At 40.7% G+C, this 20,087-nt stretch overlaps 1 protein-coding gene across 1 annotated transcript in view; it reads right to left on the reverse strand.

Moving 5' to 3' along the window:
• Positions 1 to 926: 926 nt before the first annotated feature.
• Positions 927 to 20,087, reverse strand: part of LOC147870662 (transcription-associated protein 1-like) — a 49,604-nt gene continuing 30,443 nt past the window's right edge. The window contains exons 11-17 of the mRNA XM_087342219.1: positions 15,845 to 19,674; positions 14,939 to 15,653; positions 4,150 to 7,327; positions 3,495 to 4,058; positions 2,911 to 2,996; positions 2,419 to 2,640; positions 927 to 2,078 (exon numbers count right to left, since the gene is read on the reverse strand). Of these exons, the coding sequence (XP_087198345.1) occupies positions 2,073 to 2,078; positions 2,419 to 2,640; positions 2,911 to 2,996; positions 3,495 to 3,507 (327 nt within the window). The 5' untranslated portion in view covers positions 3,508 to 4,058; positions 4,150 to 7,327; positions 14,939 to 15,653; positions 15,845 to 19,674 and the 3' untranslated portion in view covers positions 927 to 2,072. The remainder of the gene's footprint in view (positions 2,079 to 2,418; positions 2,641 to 2,910; positions 2,997 to 3,494; positions 4,059 to 4,149; positions 7,328 to 14,938; positions 15,654 to 15,844; positions 19,675 to 20,087) is intronic.

Genomic DNA, 20,087 nt, shown 5'->3' on the forward strand with positions numbered 1-20,087 from the left:
GCCCACATCTTGGGGCAGATTTTTATTCAAAGTCTTGGTTACTCGTATGGTCACATTTCCAGCAATTACAGAAGCAGCAGTTTGCCAGAAGACAACTGCCTGCCTTCTCTCTCTCGCTCCACACCCAATTCACATAACATGATGGAAGGATGACTGTAAGTGCCAAAGAAACTGGCAGGGTGCTGGGGCCACCAACCCGGTCGCAAATACTTAGACATTCTGTACTGTGGACGTGGGGATTCCCCACTAAGTAAAGGAGAGCCACCAAAAATTTCTTACTTTGAGGAAACATCTCTCCATGACACCAGCAGCAGCACTCTCAATGTAACAACTTTAACAAGTAGAAACACAACAAAATAAAGAAAGCAATTCTGCAAAACAATATTTTGTATCTGACATTACGTCAATAAACAGTTTTACGAGATGAGTTTTAGTGCACGCTGATTACTGAATTGACAGCGTGTCTACACGAGAATTTCTGATTGTGGTCACAATGTTTATTAATATCCCGGGACCCCTTCAACATCGTGATCGTATGTTGATTGACTACCCAATAACAAGATCAATAAAACGTGCAACAAACAAAGCTACGTTCTACCTCCAAGAATCATACGCAAAGGAATCTTCACTCACAGACAGCTCAAACACTCTAATATTTTAACAAAAATCCTGCAAAAGAGCTGTACCACTTAAAGTCCTCTCCCTTCCATTTCAGCGCGGATTCTTACAGTAGTAGTTCTAGAAATGAAAGGAGGGGAGACACGGGTTTCGTATTGTATGCATTTCCTTCCTGATTTCTGCCCTCTAAAAAAAATAACTGAGGGTTTTAGTGGGTGCGATATGGGAGCCCAAGATGAGAGGAAGGAGGGGTTATGTAAAAATATATTTATGAGGGAGCAGCCAAAGTGGTCAACGAACACCAAACAGACATCATATATCATTTCATTTCCAGGTCAACAATCTTTAACCAAACTAAATGGTCAATAACTTCGGCCTGTCTCTCTCTCACACACACAAAAACACAATCTCTACATTCTTCCTATAAACAATCTGACTGACAACACTAACAAATTAGTCTTTCGTAAGCCAAGAACTCTTCACAACCATTTTACAGACATAAAATAACAATCCTGACAACACCAGCACTGGTACATTGTGACCCACATAAGTGGCACTGCCTTTCTATACTTGGTTCCAACCAACCAAACCACTCCTCGATCCTAATGCAAATCCCCTTACCCCACCCGCAACCACGGAATATACCAGAAGTAATACTGAGCCTCATCACATGTCCATGAGACTGACACCTGACAACTCTCAACTTATGGTTAAGTCTCAAATAAATGGAACCTCTGACAGTCATCTCCATTTTTGCAAGCAAATCCAAATTCATAACGAACACCACACCACAAACTTACGACTTTTGTAACCGATCCCCTTGCTCAACACAGCAAACTCTCAAAATTAACCAAAAGCACAGAAAATATCCCGGCAGCTCCGCTCACTGTGCACAAAACTAAATTACTTACACTGGCAAATGCTCACTTATTAATTAGTAAACAGACCACATTAAAGGCTCCTCAGCACTGCACACATCTCACGTGTAACAAAACCTTATCACAAATAGTCACCACCCTCGTCTAAAAAGGATAAATAAACCTCACATTCTGATATCCTATGAACAATATCATGAATGCCTCTAGCGTACCACAGATACTGCAATAATGCCAATCCCTCACCACATTTACGTCTTTCAACATATCAACTCTCACACTTACAGTCACAACATCTAAAGTACCTAATAAAATTGGACAGACTCATCTCTCTCACACAACAACCACATCAAATACATTCTAATGCTCATGTACTCACACAACGAATGCCTGGTTCAGACCGATATCAGTCTCTTGCGGATACGAGGTTCCTTCTTTGTCCCAGCAGGTTTAATCTTCTGACATCAAGTCGGTCTGCCAACTGTTGCCGCACGTACTTCAACGCTTCTCTGGCTGGCAGTACGCGGGTCACGTGGTGCTCAGTAGAATCTGAAGGATCATTCTGTTTCTCGTAATCTGCTACTCCTAGAAAGAGAAAATACATTCACATTCAAGAAATCAAGACATCACACTCTTCTAAGAACACACAGTTTAACTTCACCAAGCAGTTAACACTCCCACCTTAGCCAATGAACAAGCACCTTCCATTTTCAGAAGACAAATTCTGTCAAGTTCATTACAAACCCATTCACAAGTTAACTTTAAATACGGGTCACGACCAGCGACTTGACAAATTCTGAACTCCCTCGCTCACAGATTCATACTGGAGCCTTTCTTTCCTCCCCCCCAACAAATTTAAAACATTCGCCAAGTGGGCCATTATTCCACACGTCATAATACTGCAACTACAAACTCTACAACTCACACACGTCACGTCAGACCCACGCAACTTCCGTTGCCACTGATTCAGTGGATATTTAACGAACAGTTCGCTTGCCGTCGGTTTGGAGCCGAGGATGTTGATCGCTGTCTCCAAGAAAAGAACAAGTGCCAGGTGTCCCGGCTTACAGGGCTCCCTCTCCTCGTGCCCCATTATGACAGCGAGGGAGTCTGTAAACACCAGTCGGTCCATGCCCTTCAGGTTCGCCTGTTTTGATGTCATGGAGAAAGGACGTAAATGAAAGATTAAGAAATTTCAAGCCACTACAACACAGCCAACATCTGTAGCACTTCTACTACTAAGGTGAATTCAACCGACAAGGGGCAAGAGGTAGCCGTATCAATTAGATTTATTTTCCATATCACCATCAGTAATGCCACTTTATAATGCCTTCTGGAAGCAAAGGTGGAAGCTTCACCATCAGTAATATAAATTGTTTCAATGTTGAACAATCTAAATTTATAAAACTGAACTCACCAGCTTCCTGTGATATCGCCACCATTGTGTAGTGACACACAAGGAACACCGTCGTAACTCTTTCATGGCTGCAGCAACAAACACTCCTACCAACTTACACAACAGGCCTTACTGGCTGTTCCAGATATGAAGCAGACGCTTTCAACAAGTTCACGTACTAAATGTGGTTTTAAGAGAGATTTCAGGTTCTCACAGTGGTCTTTGGGTTCTAACACCACTTGGACTTACAGAAAACCAACACCGATTATGGTTTTTAAACATTTAATGGTTCGCTATATCAGCTGAAGTTATCCTTGTGACTAAGCGCAATGCCATGAGGCAGTGGGAGCATGGAGGTAAACTCCATGCATTCTCAATTATAGAACTATGTGGAGGTCAGCCTCAAAATGTGGTTCCTTAAACTGCAAAGAAAAATCACGTTCTTCATTGTTTCTTTGTAGTCTCAATAGAAGAAATAGACAAGTTCTTTATTTCATTAAAAACATTTACTACTTTTCAGGACAAAAGGTCTTCTTCTTTCAATAATGGCATTATAATTCAGAAAAGAATTTTATTAAACAATTTACTCAAATGGATAAACTTACCTGTGACTGCCATCTGGTGAGTGGCTCTGTCTTGCTTGTCCTGCAATCTGAACGGAATCCCATGGACTGCGGAGATCTCCACATGTGGATCATCAAAACTGCAACAGCGAATCACAATAAGTACAGATAATTACACTCACATCCTAATGTTCAATGGTCACAGCAGTGGCCAATGCAGTAGCTGCTTCCTAAATCAGCAACTGATGTATGAGGGACAGAGCAAATGGGAAATCTGGGTTTATGATATGACAAAGAAATACATTACTTGTAGAAGCCTCCTGGTACTGGCAGGATACTAAACCCAAACTAATTGTGATACAGCCTCTAACAGGCTCACTGTACCAGTAAATAATGAGCTACTGAATTTCCACATGCAAGTCACAAAAACTGAGGCTCCCACTACGTGTCTGTGGGTCATCCCAACCGCATCGCCTGATGAATTGTGTCCATCATGCACAATGGTCATGTCAGCTACCGGAGCAAAGTCTTGCTACCTCCGTAGTAATGATGGACTCGAAACTGCATAACGGCTGAAGTATCCCATATGCTTGCATTCACGCCTACCTGAAACAAAACCATGTACAGAAATAAACATCCGCATTGAGAGACCAGTATTAATTCTTACTACGAAGGCACTCTACACCACATTAATTACCTACTGGCAACTAATCCGGCCTTTCGTGCAACCAAAATATTTCCCACTTTACGTACTTCACACAGGAGAAAGATGACAAACATCAGTTCAAATAAACTTGCAAGCATCGGAAATATAAGAGAGTAAAGCTGCACTCGACTGGGCATGCATCCTACCATCACGCCGTCCGAAGTAAACAATAACAGCAGAGGAGCAGCGCCATTTTCTCGCACGCAGGGACGGCAACGTCTGAAAAACAGCGAACACATCCCGCCACCGGCGGAGCATGAGGGATATTCAATGATCAATATATGCGCACCCTGACGAACTGTCCTGTCATCTACCAACAATACACCTGAGTTACATGCCCCTCCGCGAACACTACACGGCACTGCCGAACCAAATGCTGCCTGAAATACCACTCCACAGTTTGTAAACTTATAAGCACCTGAAACGTAATTAAAGCCCTTCTGCCTTCTTGTCCACATGAAGTATTGTGGTTGTTATCAGGAATACAAAATATATTTGTGATTACATAAACTTTACATCAGGTACCCATCATATATGAGTTTGTTGTAAATGTAAACTGTGCTGTAGTTCACTGAAACATAATATAAAATATTCTCTTTAGCACCACTTTAAAGAAACAATATTATGCCTCCTTTTTTTGGGAACCAGGAATCTGACCATCTCCTCACTGCGGTAAATTTTGCCTGACTTTTCCTCCCTCCAAGCAGCTGAATAACCACGATCCTAACTTTGCGGTCTTATCGCGTTCCCTCAGTACTAATCTACACTTACCCACATGCTCCTGCCATCCTAAAGTGAACTGCGTTAATTTGTATTTTGGCTGCAATGTACCAGAGTAATAAGCATTTGTATAATCCATTTTCATCAAAATATTCTTTGCATTACGGCAAACCTGACACTATTTTAAATGAAGTTATTATAGAATCCCTTGACATTTTAGATTTCTTTACAGACAGTTACAGTGGTTATATGTGATTCCTCACGTAGCAAACGGAAAACGATTCACCACTGGGGGAGCCATCACACTTCTTACTAATGTACTGGTGAAATTGTTAAATGCAACTAAGAATATAAGGACATTATGCAGAGAGCTTATAACATTTCAATCTCTATCCATCTCCTACCCTTATTCAAAAGACTGAAACCTCTATCATTTCACACACACGAAAGTTTAACGTTACGTTAGAACAGTCTGGGAACTGAAACCAATAAGTGAAGAGAACGCTGTGGCAACGCAAAGACAGTCACCATTTCAACATATTTCACTAGGAGACAGGAACAAAATTCGAATGTCTAAGATACCAAAGACCACGAACAAAAGTGCTTTCAAGTATTTAGGCTGGAAGAGGGTTAAGAATTTTGATTAAACTTTATTTATTAATTTGTGGTTTATATAAAGTCAGTGTCAGAAGCTCATACAATGTAGCATAGATGACAATATTTGCTTTTAGGTTCATGAACATGCTCTTTCTTGCATGGAAATTTTAGAATGCCGTCTTCTGACAAATTATCAACAAACTGTGAAAGTGTGGAAGAATGGAGTCATGTTTTCATATTTGTTATCTTTAATTTCTAATACATTAATCTGTTACCAGAATAATGGTTAATTGCAAATGTTGGTAAACAAACTGCTAAGGAAAATATTGTTGAATGAAGATTTCAGTCTACAATTATTACACGTATAGCACAAAATTTCTCAGGTTATGTGCATCTCATGTTACTTGTAAGATAATAAAAGGAAGGAAGGTGGCATTTCAATAATATTGATGCACAAGGCATGCATGTACTGTGTTTGAAAGAATATTTATTGTAACTGGCCACTTCATTGACGTGGGGGGGGGGGGGGTGTGGCATGGAAACATTACGATGGATTTTAGGGAAATATGTTTTGAACCTCTGAGATGATTGGAAATGGCTGATTACGGATTCCCATGTGCAGGTGTTGTTATTACTCTTGATTAATCTTCCAACTGTAGGCTCCTACTTATAGTGGCAACGATATCAAATATTTTCCAAGTGGGCACAATGTATATTTTGTACTCCTTGGCCTTTGATTTAAGAATGATCACAATTTCCTGCATTGGAGAACATGACCGCATTATGCTACTGAAAATTTTATCAATGGATAGTACCACACCAATGACCATGAAGTTGTAAACCCAACATCCCCGAATTAGAAAATGAAGAAACACAGTAAATATTATTGAAGAGGCAGCACTACATACATAGGAAGATAATATTAAAATCGTCTTCTAACTAGTTCGAACTCAGCAAGTACATGAATTATTGCTCCTGTCAGTATGAGATCTGAGTTCTGAAAAATTACCTCACAATTACACTTCACATTCTGACAGGAGACTCTACACAAAGAGGCGAAATAACACGTGACGTTTACAGAAATTTGTTAAAAAGAGTTACAAAAGACAGGATACTACTCTACCTGTACAAAGGAAAGCACATCACAGAAAGGCGTGGGATACGAACCCACGGTCCCTGCGACCAAGAGGCTACAAGGACCGCGCGGCCACTTTGACGCAATGTACGATGTGACATTTCAGGTACTAAGGTTTTTTTCGTAATTTTGGTGGCATTTTTCCTCTGGACACGGCGATATTTTGCGAATGATTTATGTACTTTTCACAAAATACACACCGCAATGTAGAACTTACGTTGCCACTTATCAACTTCTCGTTACCTTGAACTTGAGGTCGCCGACAGGACGTTTGGCGTACGGAATTCCAAAGAAACGCCACTTAATATTTCTTGTTTCGGATAGATGCTAAAACATTTCCCTTCAGCAAACCTTGTTGCACTCTGACCATTTGTTTACTTGAGGTCTGCCATCTTCAGAGGCGAGGCTGCCAACGCGCAGATCCGACGGCCCACCATGTCTCCACGTCTGTGCGCTGGACTCCAGAGATCCAGATCCATTTTAAGTTACTGCATTATTTATTAGTAGCATAAATGGAAAGAAATCAATACTTTCGAATGGCATCGAGGACTAATCCATAGTCAGCCAGTACTGATTCTGTCTTGAACAGTCGGCTGGTCCCATTTGAATAGTCGCCACTAAACTACGGTTGGAATTATTTGATTTCAGTCGGTCAGTATCAACGTAACTTTGTGTTCTAGAAATAGAGTTCTATGGGACCATCAACAGAAGCTGGACCTATGTAATTTGAGAAAATTTATTCTATATAACGATGACTGAGGTCACTGTAGTAATTACATGTAGTGTAATATAAAATTAAATAAATATTTTAATAAATTATTCTTCGTGTGACAACATATATACTTCCACAATGAAATATTCAATAACATCATATTTATTTATTAATATAAATCGCCTCACAAAAAAACTGAATATAAATTTCTGGTACATCAATTGCAATGTTTGGTGGGCGCGGAATTCGTGGCGCACGTCAAACTTGTGGTAACATATTGGTTTCCTATGTCAAACTTCTACAAAATATATCGAAAATATTGCCTCACATATACTCGAGGACACGACGTTCAATCACAAGGACGCAGTCTATCGGAAAAATACGGAACCAAAGATAAGACGTGCCATCTGTGACGAACTCAATGGAAAGAAATCAATACTTTCAAATTGCATCGACGACCAATCAGAAGCCAGTCAGTACTGATTCTGTCTTGGAACAGTCGGCTGGTCCCATTGAAATAGTCGCCATTAAACTACGGTTCGGATTATTTGATACCGGTCGGTCAGTATCAACGTAAATTTGTGTTTTAGGAATAGAGTTCTTTGGGAACATTAACAAGATTAATTACCACCGTTCAATCAAGTATTAACGGGTGCTACTTACACTGAATCTCAGTGTAGGGATGTCTTCTCGGTGACGTGTGAGAATAGAAAAAATTGAAACAACAATCCAACATAACACGCAAGAATATGTGCGGTTCGCCACATTGAGACATACGACTTCAGTGAATGGACATTTCCATGCCATGTGTGCTCAGTAAAGACGTTTGTACGAGTTAGTAACACGTAAATCATATACAGACATCGTGTATCTTCTGAAGCTGGACCTATGTATTTTGAGAACATTTATTCTTTATAACGATGACTGGGGTCACTGTAGTAATTACATGTAGTGTAATATAAAATTAAATAAATATTTTAATAAATTATTCTTCGTGTAACAACATATATACTTCCACAATGAAATATTCAATAACATCATATTTAAGTGATAAGTGATTGGTGTACTTGCAAAAACTGAAATTATGTGTCCAATAAAATATCCTTTTAAAAAAATTAAATCAGCTATGAAAGTGAAGCCCAGAATATAATATACTTTTTAAAGTGACGGAATCGAATTTTTGAGTGTTTAATCATATACAATTAAACATAACGAGCTCAAGGTGCCCTCACATGCGCAAGTCATATGACTGCACTGCGCAACAACGTCTGCGCAGGTGCCCCACTAACCTAACCTAACCTAACCTAACCCAACCCAAACCAATCAAAACGGGGTAATCTGCATCAGTGCAAAATGGTTTCCTGCGCACGAATTTTGGGAAAAGCGAATGGATGCTCAGAAATTATTGAAATTTTGTATGGACGTCATGCCACAGGTAAGTTAATGATATTCATACTCTATTATGTCTTATCGATTTTAGAAATTCGCACGAAGGCATCAAAGTAGTGAGGTGGAGGATGCGCAAAGTCGGCCACGACCACTTATCAATAACGATATTAAGCGCTCACACAATCCCCATATAACACAATTAGTGCTTATATTCGCGTAATACATCATAGCACGTCTAAAATTACATAATGTTTCCACAAGAAATATTTCTTCCAAAATTGATGCAGTGTAGATGTTGACGCAAATACGTAGCAGATTCATGCGTAACGATGACCCAATCTAACTCACTATAAATAAGTATCATGTAACGAAAAATCGGAATAAACATACGTGAATGATATTACGTCATTTATTAATATAAATCGCTCACAAAGAAACTGAATATAAATTTCTGGTACATCAATTGCAATGTTTGGTGGGCGCGGAATTCGTGGCGCACGTCAAACTTGTGGTAACATATTGGTTTCCTATGTCAAACTTCTACAAAATATATAGAAAATATTGCCTCACATATACTCGAGGACACGACGTTCAAACACAAGGACGCAGTCTATCGGAAAAATACGGAACCAAAGATAAGACGTGCCATCTGTGACGAACTCAATGGAAAGAAATCAATACTTTCGAATTGCATCGACGACCAATCAGAAGCCAGTCAGTACTGATTCTGTCTTGGAACAGTCGGCTGGTCCCATTGGAATAGTCGCCATTAAACTACGGTTGGGATTATTTGATACCGGTCGGTCAGTATCAACGTAACTTTGTGTTCTAGGAATAGAGTTCTTCGGGACCATTAACAAGATTAATTACCACCGTTCAATCAAGTATTAACGGGTGCTACCTACACTGAATCTCAGTGTAAGGATGTCTTCTCGGTGACGTGTGAGAATAGAAACAAGTGAAACATCAATCCAACATAACATGCAAGAATATGTGCGGTTCGCCACATTGAGACATACGACTTCAGTGAATGGACATTTCCATGCCATGTGTGCTCAGTAAAGACGTTTGTACGAGTTAGTAACACGTAAATCATATACATACATCGTCTATCTGCAGAAGCTGGACCTATGTAATTTGAGAACATTTATTCTTTATAACGATGACTGGGGTCACTGTAGTAATTACATGTAGTGTAATATAAAATTAAATAAATATTTTAATAAATTATTCTTCGTGTAACAACATATATACTTCCACAATGAAATATTCAATAACATCATATTTAAGTGATAAGTGATTGGTGTACTTGCAAAAACTGAAATTATGTGTCCAATAAAATATCCTTTTAAAAAAATTAAATCAGCTATGAAAGTGAAGCCCAGAATATAATATACTTTTTAAAGTGACGGAATCGAATTTTTGAGTGTTTAATCATATACAATTAAACATAACGAGCTCAAGGTGCCCTCACATGCGCAAGTCATATGACTGCACTGCGCAACAACGTCTGCGCAGGTGCCCCACTAACCTAACCTAACCTAACCTAACCTAACCCAACCCAAACCAATCAAAACGGGGTAATCTGCATCAGTGCAAAATGGTTTCCTGCGCACGAATTTTGGGAAAAGCGAATGGATGCTCAGAAATTATTGAAATTTTGTATGGACGTCATGCCACAGGTAAGTTAATGATATTCATACTCTATTATGTCTTATCGATTTTAGAAATTCGCACGAAGGCATCAAAGTAGTGAGGCGGAGGATGCGCAAAGTCGGCCACGACCACTTATCAATAACGATATTAAGCGCTCACACAATCCCCATATAACACAATTAGTGCTTATATTCGCGTAATACATCATAGCACGTCTAAAATTACATAATGTTTCCACAAGAAATATTTCTTCCAAAATTGATGCAGTGTAGATGTTGACGCAAATACGTAGCAGATTCATGCGTAACGATGACCCAATCTAACTCACTATAAATAAGTATCATGTAACGAAAGAATCGGAATAAACATACGTGAATGATATTACGTCATTTATTAATATAAATCGCTCACAAAGAAACTGAATATAAATTTCTGGTACATCAATTGCAAAGTTTGGTGGGCGCGGAATTCGTGGCGCACGTCAAACTTGTGGTAACATATTGGTTTCCTATGTCAAACTTCTACAAAATATATAGAAAATATTGCCTCACATATACTCGAGGACACGACGTTCAAACACAAGGACGCAGTCTATCGGAAAAATACGGAACCAAAGATAAGACGAGACATCTGTGATGACCTCAATGGAAAGAAATCAATACTTTCGAATGGCATCGAGGACCAATCAGAAGACAGTCAGTACTGATTCTGTCTTGGAACAGTCGGCTGGTCCCATTGGAATAGTCGCCATTAATCTACGGTTGGGAATATTTGATACCGGTCGGTCAGTATCAAAGCAAATTTGTGTTCTAGGAATAGAGTTCTTCGGGACCATTAACAAGATTAATTACCACCGTTCAATCACGTATTAACGGGTGCCACCTACACTGAATCTGTGTAAGGATGTCTTCTCGGTGACGTGTGAGAATAGAAACAATTGAAACAACAATCCAACATAACATGCAAGAATATGTGCGGTTCGCCACATTGAGACATACGACTTCAGTGAATGGACATTTTCATGCCATGTGTGCTCAGTAAAGACGTTTGTACGAGTTAGTAACACGTGAATTATATACAGACACCGCGTATCTGCAGAAGCTGGACCTCTGTAATTTTAGAACATTTATTCATTATAACGATGACTGGGGGCACTGTAGTAATTACATGTAGTGTAATATAAAATTAAATAAATATTTTAATAAATTATTCTTCGTGTGACAACATATATACTTCCACAATGAAATATTCAATAACATCATATTTAAGTGATAAGTAATTGGTGTACATGCAATTACTGAAAGTATGTGTCCAATAAAATATCCTTTTAAAAAAATTAAATCAGGTATGAAAGTGGAGTCCAGAATATAATATACTTTTTAAAGTGACGGAATCGAATTTTTGAGTGTTTAATAATATACAATTAACCAAAACGAGCTGAAGGTGCCCTCACATGCGCAAGTCATATGACTGCACTGCGCAACAACGTCTGCGCAGCTGCCCCACTAACCTAACCTAACCTAACCCAACACAAACCAACCAAAACGGGGTAATCTGCATCAGTGCAAAATGGTTTCCTGCGCACGAATTTTGGAAAAAGCGAATGGATGCTCAGAAATTATTGAAATTTTGTATGGACGTCATGCCACAGGTAAGTTAATGATATTCATACTCTATTATGTCTTATCGATTTTTAGAAATTCGCACGAAGGCATCAAAGTCGTGAGGTGGAGGATGCGCAAAGTCGGCCACGACGACTTATCAATAACGATATTAAGCGCTCACACAATTCCTATATAACACAATTAGTGCTTAAATGCATGTAAAATGTCATAACACGTCTAAAATTACATAATGTTTCCACAAGAAATATTTCTTCCAAAATTGATGCTGTGTAGATGTTGACGCAAATACGTAGCAGATTCATGCTTAACGATGACCCAATCTAACTCACTATAAATAAGTATCATGTAACGAAAGAATCGGAATAAACATACGTGAATGATAGTACGTCATTTATTAATATAAATCGCCTCACAAAGAAACTGAATATAAATCTCTGGTACATCAATTGCAATGTTTGGTGGGCGCGTAATTCGTGGCGCACGTCAAACTTGTGGTAACATATTGGTGTCCTATGTCAAACTTCTACAAAATATATCGAAAATATTGCCTCACATTTACTCGAGGACACGACGTTCAAACACAATGACGCAGTCTATCGGAAAAATACGGAACCAAAGATAAGACGAGCCATCTGTGACGAACTCAATGGAAAGAAATCAATACTTTCGAATTGCATCGAGGACCAATCAGAAGACAGTCAGTACTGATTCTGTCTTGGAAAAGTCGGCTGGTCCCATTGGAATAGTCGCCATTAAACTACGGTTGGGATTATTCGATTTCTGTCCGTCAGTATCAACCTAACTTTGTGTTCTAGGAATAGAGTTCTTCGGGACCATTAACAAGATTAATTACCACCGTTCAATCAAGTATTAACGGGTGCTACCTACACTGAATCTCAGTGTAAGGATGTGCTGCAAACAGACCTTCTTCAAGTTTTGCTATTATTCTCGAGACATTGTTCAATGGCGCAACAAATATTCGAGCTGAGGAACGACTGGATTTTAGAGCAACACACACCTGAACGCGGTCCTAAATTCGTCAGAATCTGTCGAGAATCGATGAACCAATTTACTGTAACCTGAGTGTCAACCTATCCTAATCTTCGGAACTTATTAAAAACACAGACAGACAGACAGACAGAGAGAGAGATGCTTCAACTGAGTTAACAGTCCTATAATATTTCTTGATGATTTAGACAGGCGTAATACTTCGTTTCTCACTCTGTAAGACAATCCGAACTTGAAAACACTTAGGGAAAGAGATTCAAGAAGATTATTTACAAGCGAGTAGGGGGAAGTAATACTGATAAAGAAAAAGTTATGTAACCGGTACATTAAGCCTTCAACAGAAAATGCTAAATACCAATTAGTTCAATTCTGAAAGTTTACTTCAACGTACGTACCAAGTGCTTTAATTATGATGCCTTTTATATTTATGGATCTTCTATGATTCTCACTATAAACAGCAATCATTTCCTTAAACAGCGTTAACCAGTTGATCTTCGTAATGGTGAAGAGTTGTGTTTTCTCCGCGGTACGGACTGAATTCTTAAATATAATTCAGACGAACTATGATTCTCGGAATAAACAGCGATCATTTCCTTAAACAGCGTTAACCAGTTGTTCTTCGTAATGGTGAAGTGTTGTGTTTTCTTCGCGGTACGGACTGAATTCTTAAATATTATTCAGACGACCTACGGCTTCATGGGGTTAATGATGCTTATTTTTTCATTTCAAAGAGCACACATAAAGTTAATTTATGAACCCTCTTAGGAAGGGAATGAATTATTTCGGAAGATTTAGTAGCGGTGAGACTTAATATTAAACTGTGTTTTTGTATAAAGAGTATCCAGAGATGTGAATCAGACTGCAGTGACTCACGATAGACTCAAATTTCGGTTTCCTTGCAGTTGTAACCCTTCAGTTTCCATAACAGAGGAATTTCATTGATTAGGAAAATACATCAGGTACTCAATTTGACGATATTTTATATTACTATACACAGAATAAACTGAAAGTCCACAAAACTGCAATTTGTATTAGCGAAGAGTAATTATAACTGTTATAAATTACGCCTTCATAGCTTTCTGACTCGAGATACTGTAAACTGGTGCAGCTTTAATTCAATATATATCTCTACTGTGTTGCTACAAGTGGACTTGAATATCAACGCACTTCCTCTTGGTCTACGCTCCTGTATCCCATCACCATCCTTCGGGATACAACGCAGAACGATACTTCGTTCTGATGACTGCCTCAATCAAGCAAAGGATGTTGAAAATGTTTCTCCATATTTTGGGAACCTCTGCTCTATACAGCACTACATTCTAGCAGCTCTGTCTAATTCCATCACCGCGTAAAGAACGCCTACTCAGTCGCGTCCATGGCAGACGGCTAATCCAAATCAATACAGACTCCGTACGCAATACTCGGTCCACCTAACACCAACAGCATTTCCTTACGAAATTTATCCAACAGAAATGAAGTAAGGACGACCAGTCAGTTTTTAAAATTTCTGTGTCTGTACACGAAGAGAAAGGCTTTGACCAGTTAAACGACTGTCAGCTACACGATGACTGCCGTACATGTTTACAACAAGACAGACGCAAGAAACTGGTCTCATACCGCAAGTGTGCGTGTCCATTTGTCTGCATTTTCTCCTTTTCCAATCTTTCCCATCAACAATTCTCAAATGATCTGTAACTTTTCCTTTCTGTTTCAAACTCATAAAAGAACTCGATTCCTTACCGTACGTAGGGGGTTTCAAACATTCTTTGATTTTGGCGATATCGGTACCTTCGCGAAACCCCATCCACGTAGACCAGGCTTTACTCAGTCACTACATTACCGTCGAGACATACTAATTTTTAATTTCCCACAGAACACTATCTACGAAAGTCATTATAATTTTTAATCAACCTCGAAATAATACATCACCGTACTCACCCGAGTCCATCGCTCACTGGTGCCTCATCGTTTCAGACGTCTCGAGCCAGACGACGTCACAGAGCAGCGTCCAGGAGCGAGACGTGGAAAAATCTTCTGGTTCAGAGGTTCACGACGGCGATGAAGAATGATGATATCATAATCACCGTGAATGTGAAGAGGGCTCCGCCAATCACCTCAAAGCAGACATAATGACAAGAATTTATAATTACGTCGCTTCTGTACGTACGCTCTGAAACTCGATCAGTGGGCATTATCTGACAATTTCTCATTGTACTCAGCGGAGTCCTTAGTTCGCTGCTGCTGTAATATAATTTTCGGGTTGTCGTGTTAGCGACCTCACGATGTAAGCGGCCGTCATCCTCACCGCTCCGTGAACCTCAAGTCTTGAACGAGTGTCACGTGGTTGTTACCACTGACCTAGAAGGAGACGGAATGCGTGGGCAGAATCACAGAACAATCAAAACGTAAAATAAAATAATATCTCAGAATACTTAGTTCAGTGTTGCAAAGTCATTTCAGCCATCTTGTCTTGTGCGACCTAGGCCAAGTCACGTTTTATCCTCAACGTACTTTAAGAACTCTCTACTTCAGAGGACGGAATATTTCATGCAACTCACCTTGAATGACTTAAGTAGGCTCTCGTTGTACAGGACGTAGCACCCGAGGACACACAACAGGACACATGTACTCTCGCATGTGCGTTGTCACAGTCCTAGAGAAAAATATATAGACGATCTTATATCACGCCAGACACAAATGCATATAAGTCAGGGTCGTTATCTAGAGCCTCGTACTACCACCACGAAAGCTTCAACAACTCTTTGGCTGTCGAATAAATCGAGAATTAAACCAAACACAAGCTGAGACGTAATATCAAAATGGCCGACTGAAGCCCCAACTTACGTAAAGACTTCGTACATCCGCGCTGTACCGAAGCAGGAGACAGACAACCGGGAAAAACTCAACTTGTTCGGAGAAAACAAGTTTCGCGGAGCATGCTGGGAAAGGCAAAGATGAAAAACTCATCCACCGCGTGTCGGCAGAGATGAATAAGGGGCAGATAAAATTATACGTCCAGTAATAAAACACTCGAAGCGAAAATACTACGAGCAGCGAAAACTCAATGATTTAATCGAATGAAACCAAATCGCGGGACGGAGGGTGAGCCTCAGCCCCTAGACAAGATCTGTTGCCAGGTCGGTTAGTCGAAAGAGTTGGACGACTTGCCTCGCCCACGAGGTCCTGTTTCCTGTAGCGTGCGAGCGCAAAGCCAACGAGTTGGACTCGTCCGACTCGGGCGGTTCGTTGGAACCCGGCGCCCGGGCCATTGTCCGGAGCCGGGTCCGCGCCTCTGCTCGCTCAAGAAACGGCCTGGGCCTCCACCTCCCTTCGTGGGGCGCGGGGTGGTTAGGGCGCGGGGTGGTTAGGGCGCGGGGGTTAGGGCGCGGGGGTTAGAGCGCGGGGGTTAGGTCGCGTTTTGAATTCTGGTTGTGGAACCTATGTGGGATAATATGGGGATTTTTGGTGGGGAATCCTGCAGGATCGTGGGTAATATTATGTGGTGAATCCAGGGGAATATCCTGGGAATCATGGGTTGCGATCGTGGGATATTCTGTTGGAAATGTTTGGTGGCAGATTCTGCTAGATCTGGGTAGGGAATCCTTTTTTGGGGATCCTAGGAAATCTGTGGGGAATACTAGGATGGTCATGGGGAGTCCTGGTAAATCCGAGGAATCCTGGAGGGGGTTATAGGGGATCCTAGAGGTGATTGTCTTCGGGGATCCTGCCGTGATCCTAGAGGGCAGTGTCCAGGGAATCCTGGGGTCCTAAGGGATCCTGTGGTTCCTGGGATATGGTGATGCTGCAGGGATCCTGAGGGGATGGTCCCGGGGGGGCGATCTTGGGTAGGGGTGATCATGAGGGTTGGCCCAAAGAAGGGGATAGCCCTGGGAAGGGGTGCGACTGGGGTAGTGGCCCTGGGGTAAAGGGTGTGGCCCTAGGATGGCTGGCTAGCAGAAATATTGGTGAGAAGATATAACCTTGAGATTTTTTAAGACCAGTATCTACGAAACTATTGGGCCGAATTTGTCGTGGCTTCCTTGACCTATACGTGACCTCATTTTGACATGAGTATGGTCAATCAGGTATTTGCCGTTTGGCATAAATACGTATGACCTTGAGAATTTTAAAGACCTCTATCTGGCAAACTATTGGGGCGATCTTGTCTTGACTTTGTCATGACCTTGACCTAACAGTGACATCAATGTTACAAGAGAATAATCACTCTGATAACTGATGAAGATGTGAGGGCGAAATAATGTACAACAGTGGTCCCCAACGCGGTGCCCGCGTTGATAAGGAAAGAGGTTATACTGAATAATAAATGCCGTTCAACCATGAACATTATAAAATCAAAGCACAGTTCTCTACGTACTAATGCCCATCTTGACGATTGCGAGCAGCAACATCATCCTACTCTCCCAAATTTGTAAAACTGGCCGCTGAAATGCAGTGCCAAACATCACACTAACTTCCCACTTGAGTAATAATAATTGTACTTATAAAATTAAGTATTTTTGATTGCGTGGTTTCTTGTATCAATAAACGTCGTGTTGTTTTGTGTATTATTTGGTGTCCGTATCTTATTTGTCCAGAGAAAGGAAAAAAAAGGTTGGGGACCACTGACGTAAGGCAATACATGGCAAACATTATCATCAGTGCGTTTGGTGTAATCACGCACGTCTGCTGATATCGAAGTTTCAACGTTCCTACGTGCGGATATCCGTATATCCCATGTATACATAAGATCGAGATTAAATACATTTCTTTTGTACATTCATGTATGTCTGATGGTACTCATGTTGATATGGGTTGCCATTATCCACACATTGAAGGCAGATTCATATTTATTTATGACGGACTTTGCCACAGTACGTATGTGTTTGCCGCGTGGTATTCTACGTCCATACAGCATCCAGTTGATGTGATGTGTCCAGATGGGGGGGGAGGAGGTCATAAATGCAGAGGGAGTTAAAGAGAGAAAAGTAATGCCGCACCAGCTTGGCCCAAAAGTTATATTCTGAGCAAAAAATTTCGAAAAGGAATTCCCACATCTAGCATCTTAGCTTGGTAGGTCATGTAATCCTCTACTTACCCCCTCAAACCAGAACTATATTGTAAGATTTGAGGTTTCCACAGCAGATATTGTTTCTGTCATAATTGCGTTTGCGCAAATAGACTGGGAGCTTACGCCTGAATGAGGTACCCATCAACGCTTGTAGGGGGAGGTATTCCCATATGTCATTTCAGATAAATCCATTCAAACAGCACACCCAAGTTACTGCTATTCTTATGGGCACACACTCCAGAAGCATCTATACGTTAATGTGATTAAGTCAAGGTTGTGTACAATGTCTTCCGTGGTTTAATGCGTCACTGGGACATACGATTGTGTGGGTCGTATTAACCCGGTCAGTATCGCACTCCATTGCAGCAAGCTGCCACTACAAACAGTCCTACATATCGGGTGGCCATTATGTCCCATTCCACTTGCATGAATAAACGGAAAATCAGTTAACACTGACACGATATCTAGTTGCTACAGGTTGCAGCGTGAACTTGTAACTTAATCAGTACACGAACTGTAAAGAAGTTCTTGACATAATCTCGCACAGTGCTAGGACAATGGATGTAAAATAAAATGTCGTACCTTTAGTTGCAACGAAGATAAATGTTGCGAGCAGCGCCAACTGGGACAATCATAATTAATAAGAAAGCTGGTCATGTCGTTGACCGATTAACTAACTAGATGGCTTACCGAACCAGAAGGTTCATCACCGAACTAACCAAAGCCCTCCACCGGACCCTGTCCTGGGCCAACAAAATCCAGTCTCCTTCAACTCCTATCTCCCATAGATCCCGCCTGAGATTATCCTCCCATCTACGTCTAGGTCTCCCCAGAGGTCTCTCCCCCTCAGGCTTCCCGGTGCAAACCTCTTGTCCCATCCATGCACGCTACATGCCCAGACCATCTCATTCTTCTCGATTTAATCACCCTGACAATATTGGGGGAGGAGTACATATTTTTAAGCTCGTCATTGTGCAGTTTTCTCCATGCCCCATCATCTTCTCTCCTAGGCCCAAATATCCTCCTAAACACCCGATTCTCAAACACCTGCAATCTGTGTTCCTCCCTCTGAGTGAGAGACCATGTTTCGCACCCATACCACACAACAGGCAAGATTATTGTTTTGTATATTTTAATCTTCAGGTTCTTAGAAATCAGACGGGAAGACAAAATATTTCGAACTGAGATGTAGCGAGCATTTCCGGAATTTAGTCTCCTCCTAACTTCGTCGTGAGCATCATTTTGAATCGTTTTTGTTGTTCCCAAGTATTTGAACTTTGTCACACTTTCAAAGGATTTATGAGCCACCTTAATGTCTGTCGGGTACATCATCGTGTTCACAAAAGCCCACCACCGGGGTCTATCCTGAGTCAGTTGCATCCAGTTCACTCCATTGAGACCCATCTTCGTAAGATTCGTCTTAATGTTATCTTCCCACCTACGCCGAGGTGTTCCCTTCAGGCCTTGTAAACTTTCAACTCGCCCTAAAAACATCGGCTGAGGAGCTCGTCATGCATTTTTCTCTGTTATCCGTCCCACTCCCGTTTTGGGTCCAGACATCTTCCTCGACACTCTGTTCTCAGAGCCCCTCAGTCTATGTTCCTCCCTGAAAGAGAGAGACCACGTTTTGCACCCATAAATTCTTTGCACTCAATAATAGCAAACATTCCCCGGATTTAATCTGCTGATGTAGGGAGATAATGAGAGGGAGATTTGTCGATAATTAGGCTTGTGAAACCGGAATAAAATTTCTTCTCAGTTCCCTAAAACGCTTTAATAATGTCGATGTATCAAGATATGAAAAGCGTTAGAATTATTGTTCAGAATATAAACCCCACTTCTTAGCATCGACATATTTTTATTTAGATTCTGGGATACGAAACACGTTTAATTCCTTTAAAATTGTAAAAAGTTAATTGCCTACTGGAATATTCTTTTATTATCAATGTTGCCGTGAACACACACAAGTCAATCTAATGTTAATTGAAATTGTGTTAAAAAGAAGACAAGTCTAATTCT

The sequence above is a fragment of the Zootermopsis nevadensis genome, unplaced genomic scaffold, assembly GCF_977971745.1.
Source record: "Zootermopsis nevadensis isolate Lab colony 2312 unplaced genomic scaffold, Znev_1.0 Znev_ptg000230l, whole genome shotgun sequence".
Classification (NCBI taxonomy): domain Eukaryota; kingdom Metazoa; phylum Arthropoda; class Insecta; order Blattodea; family Termopsidae; genus Zootermopsis; species Zootermopsis nevadensis.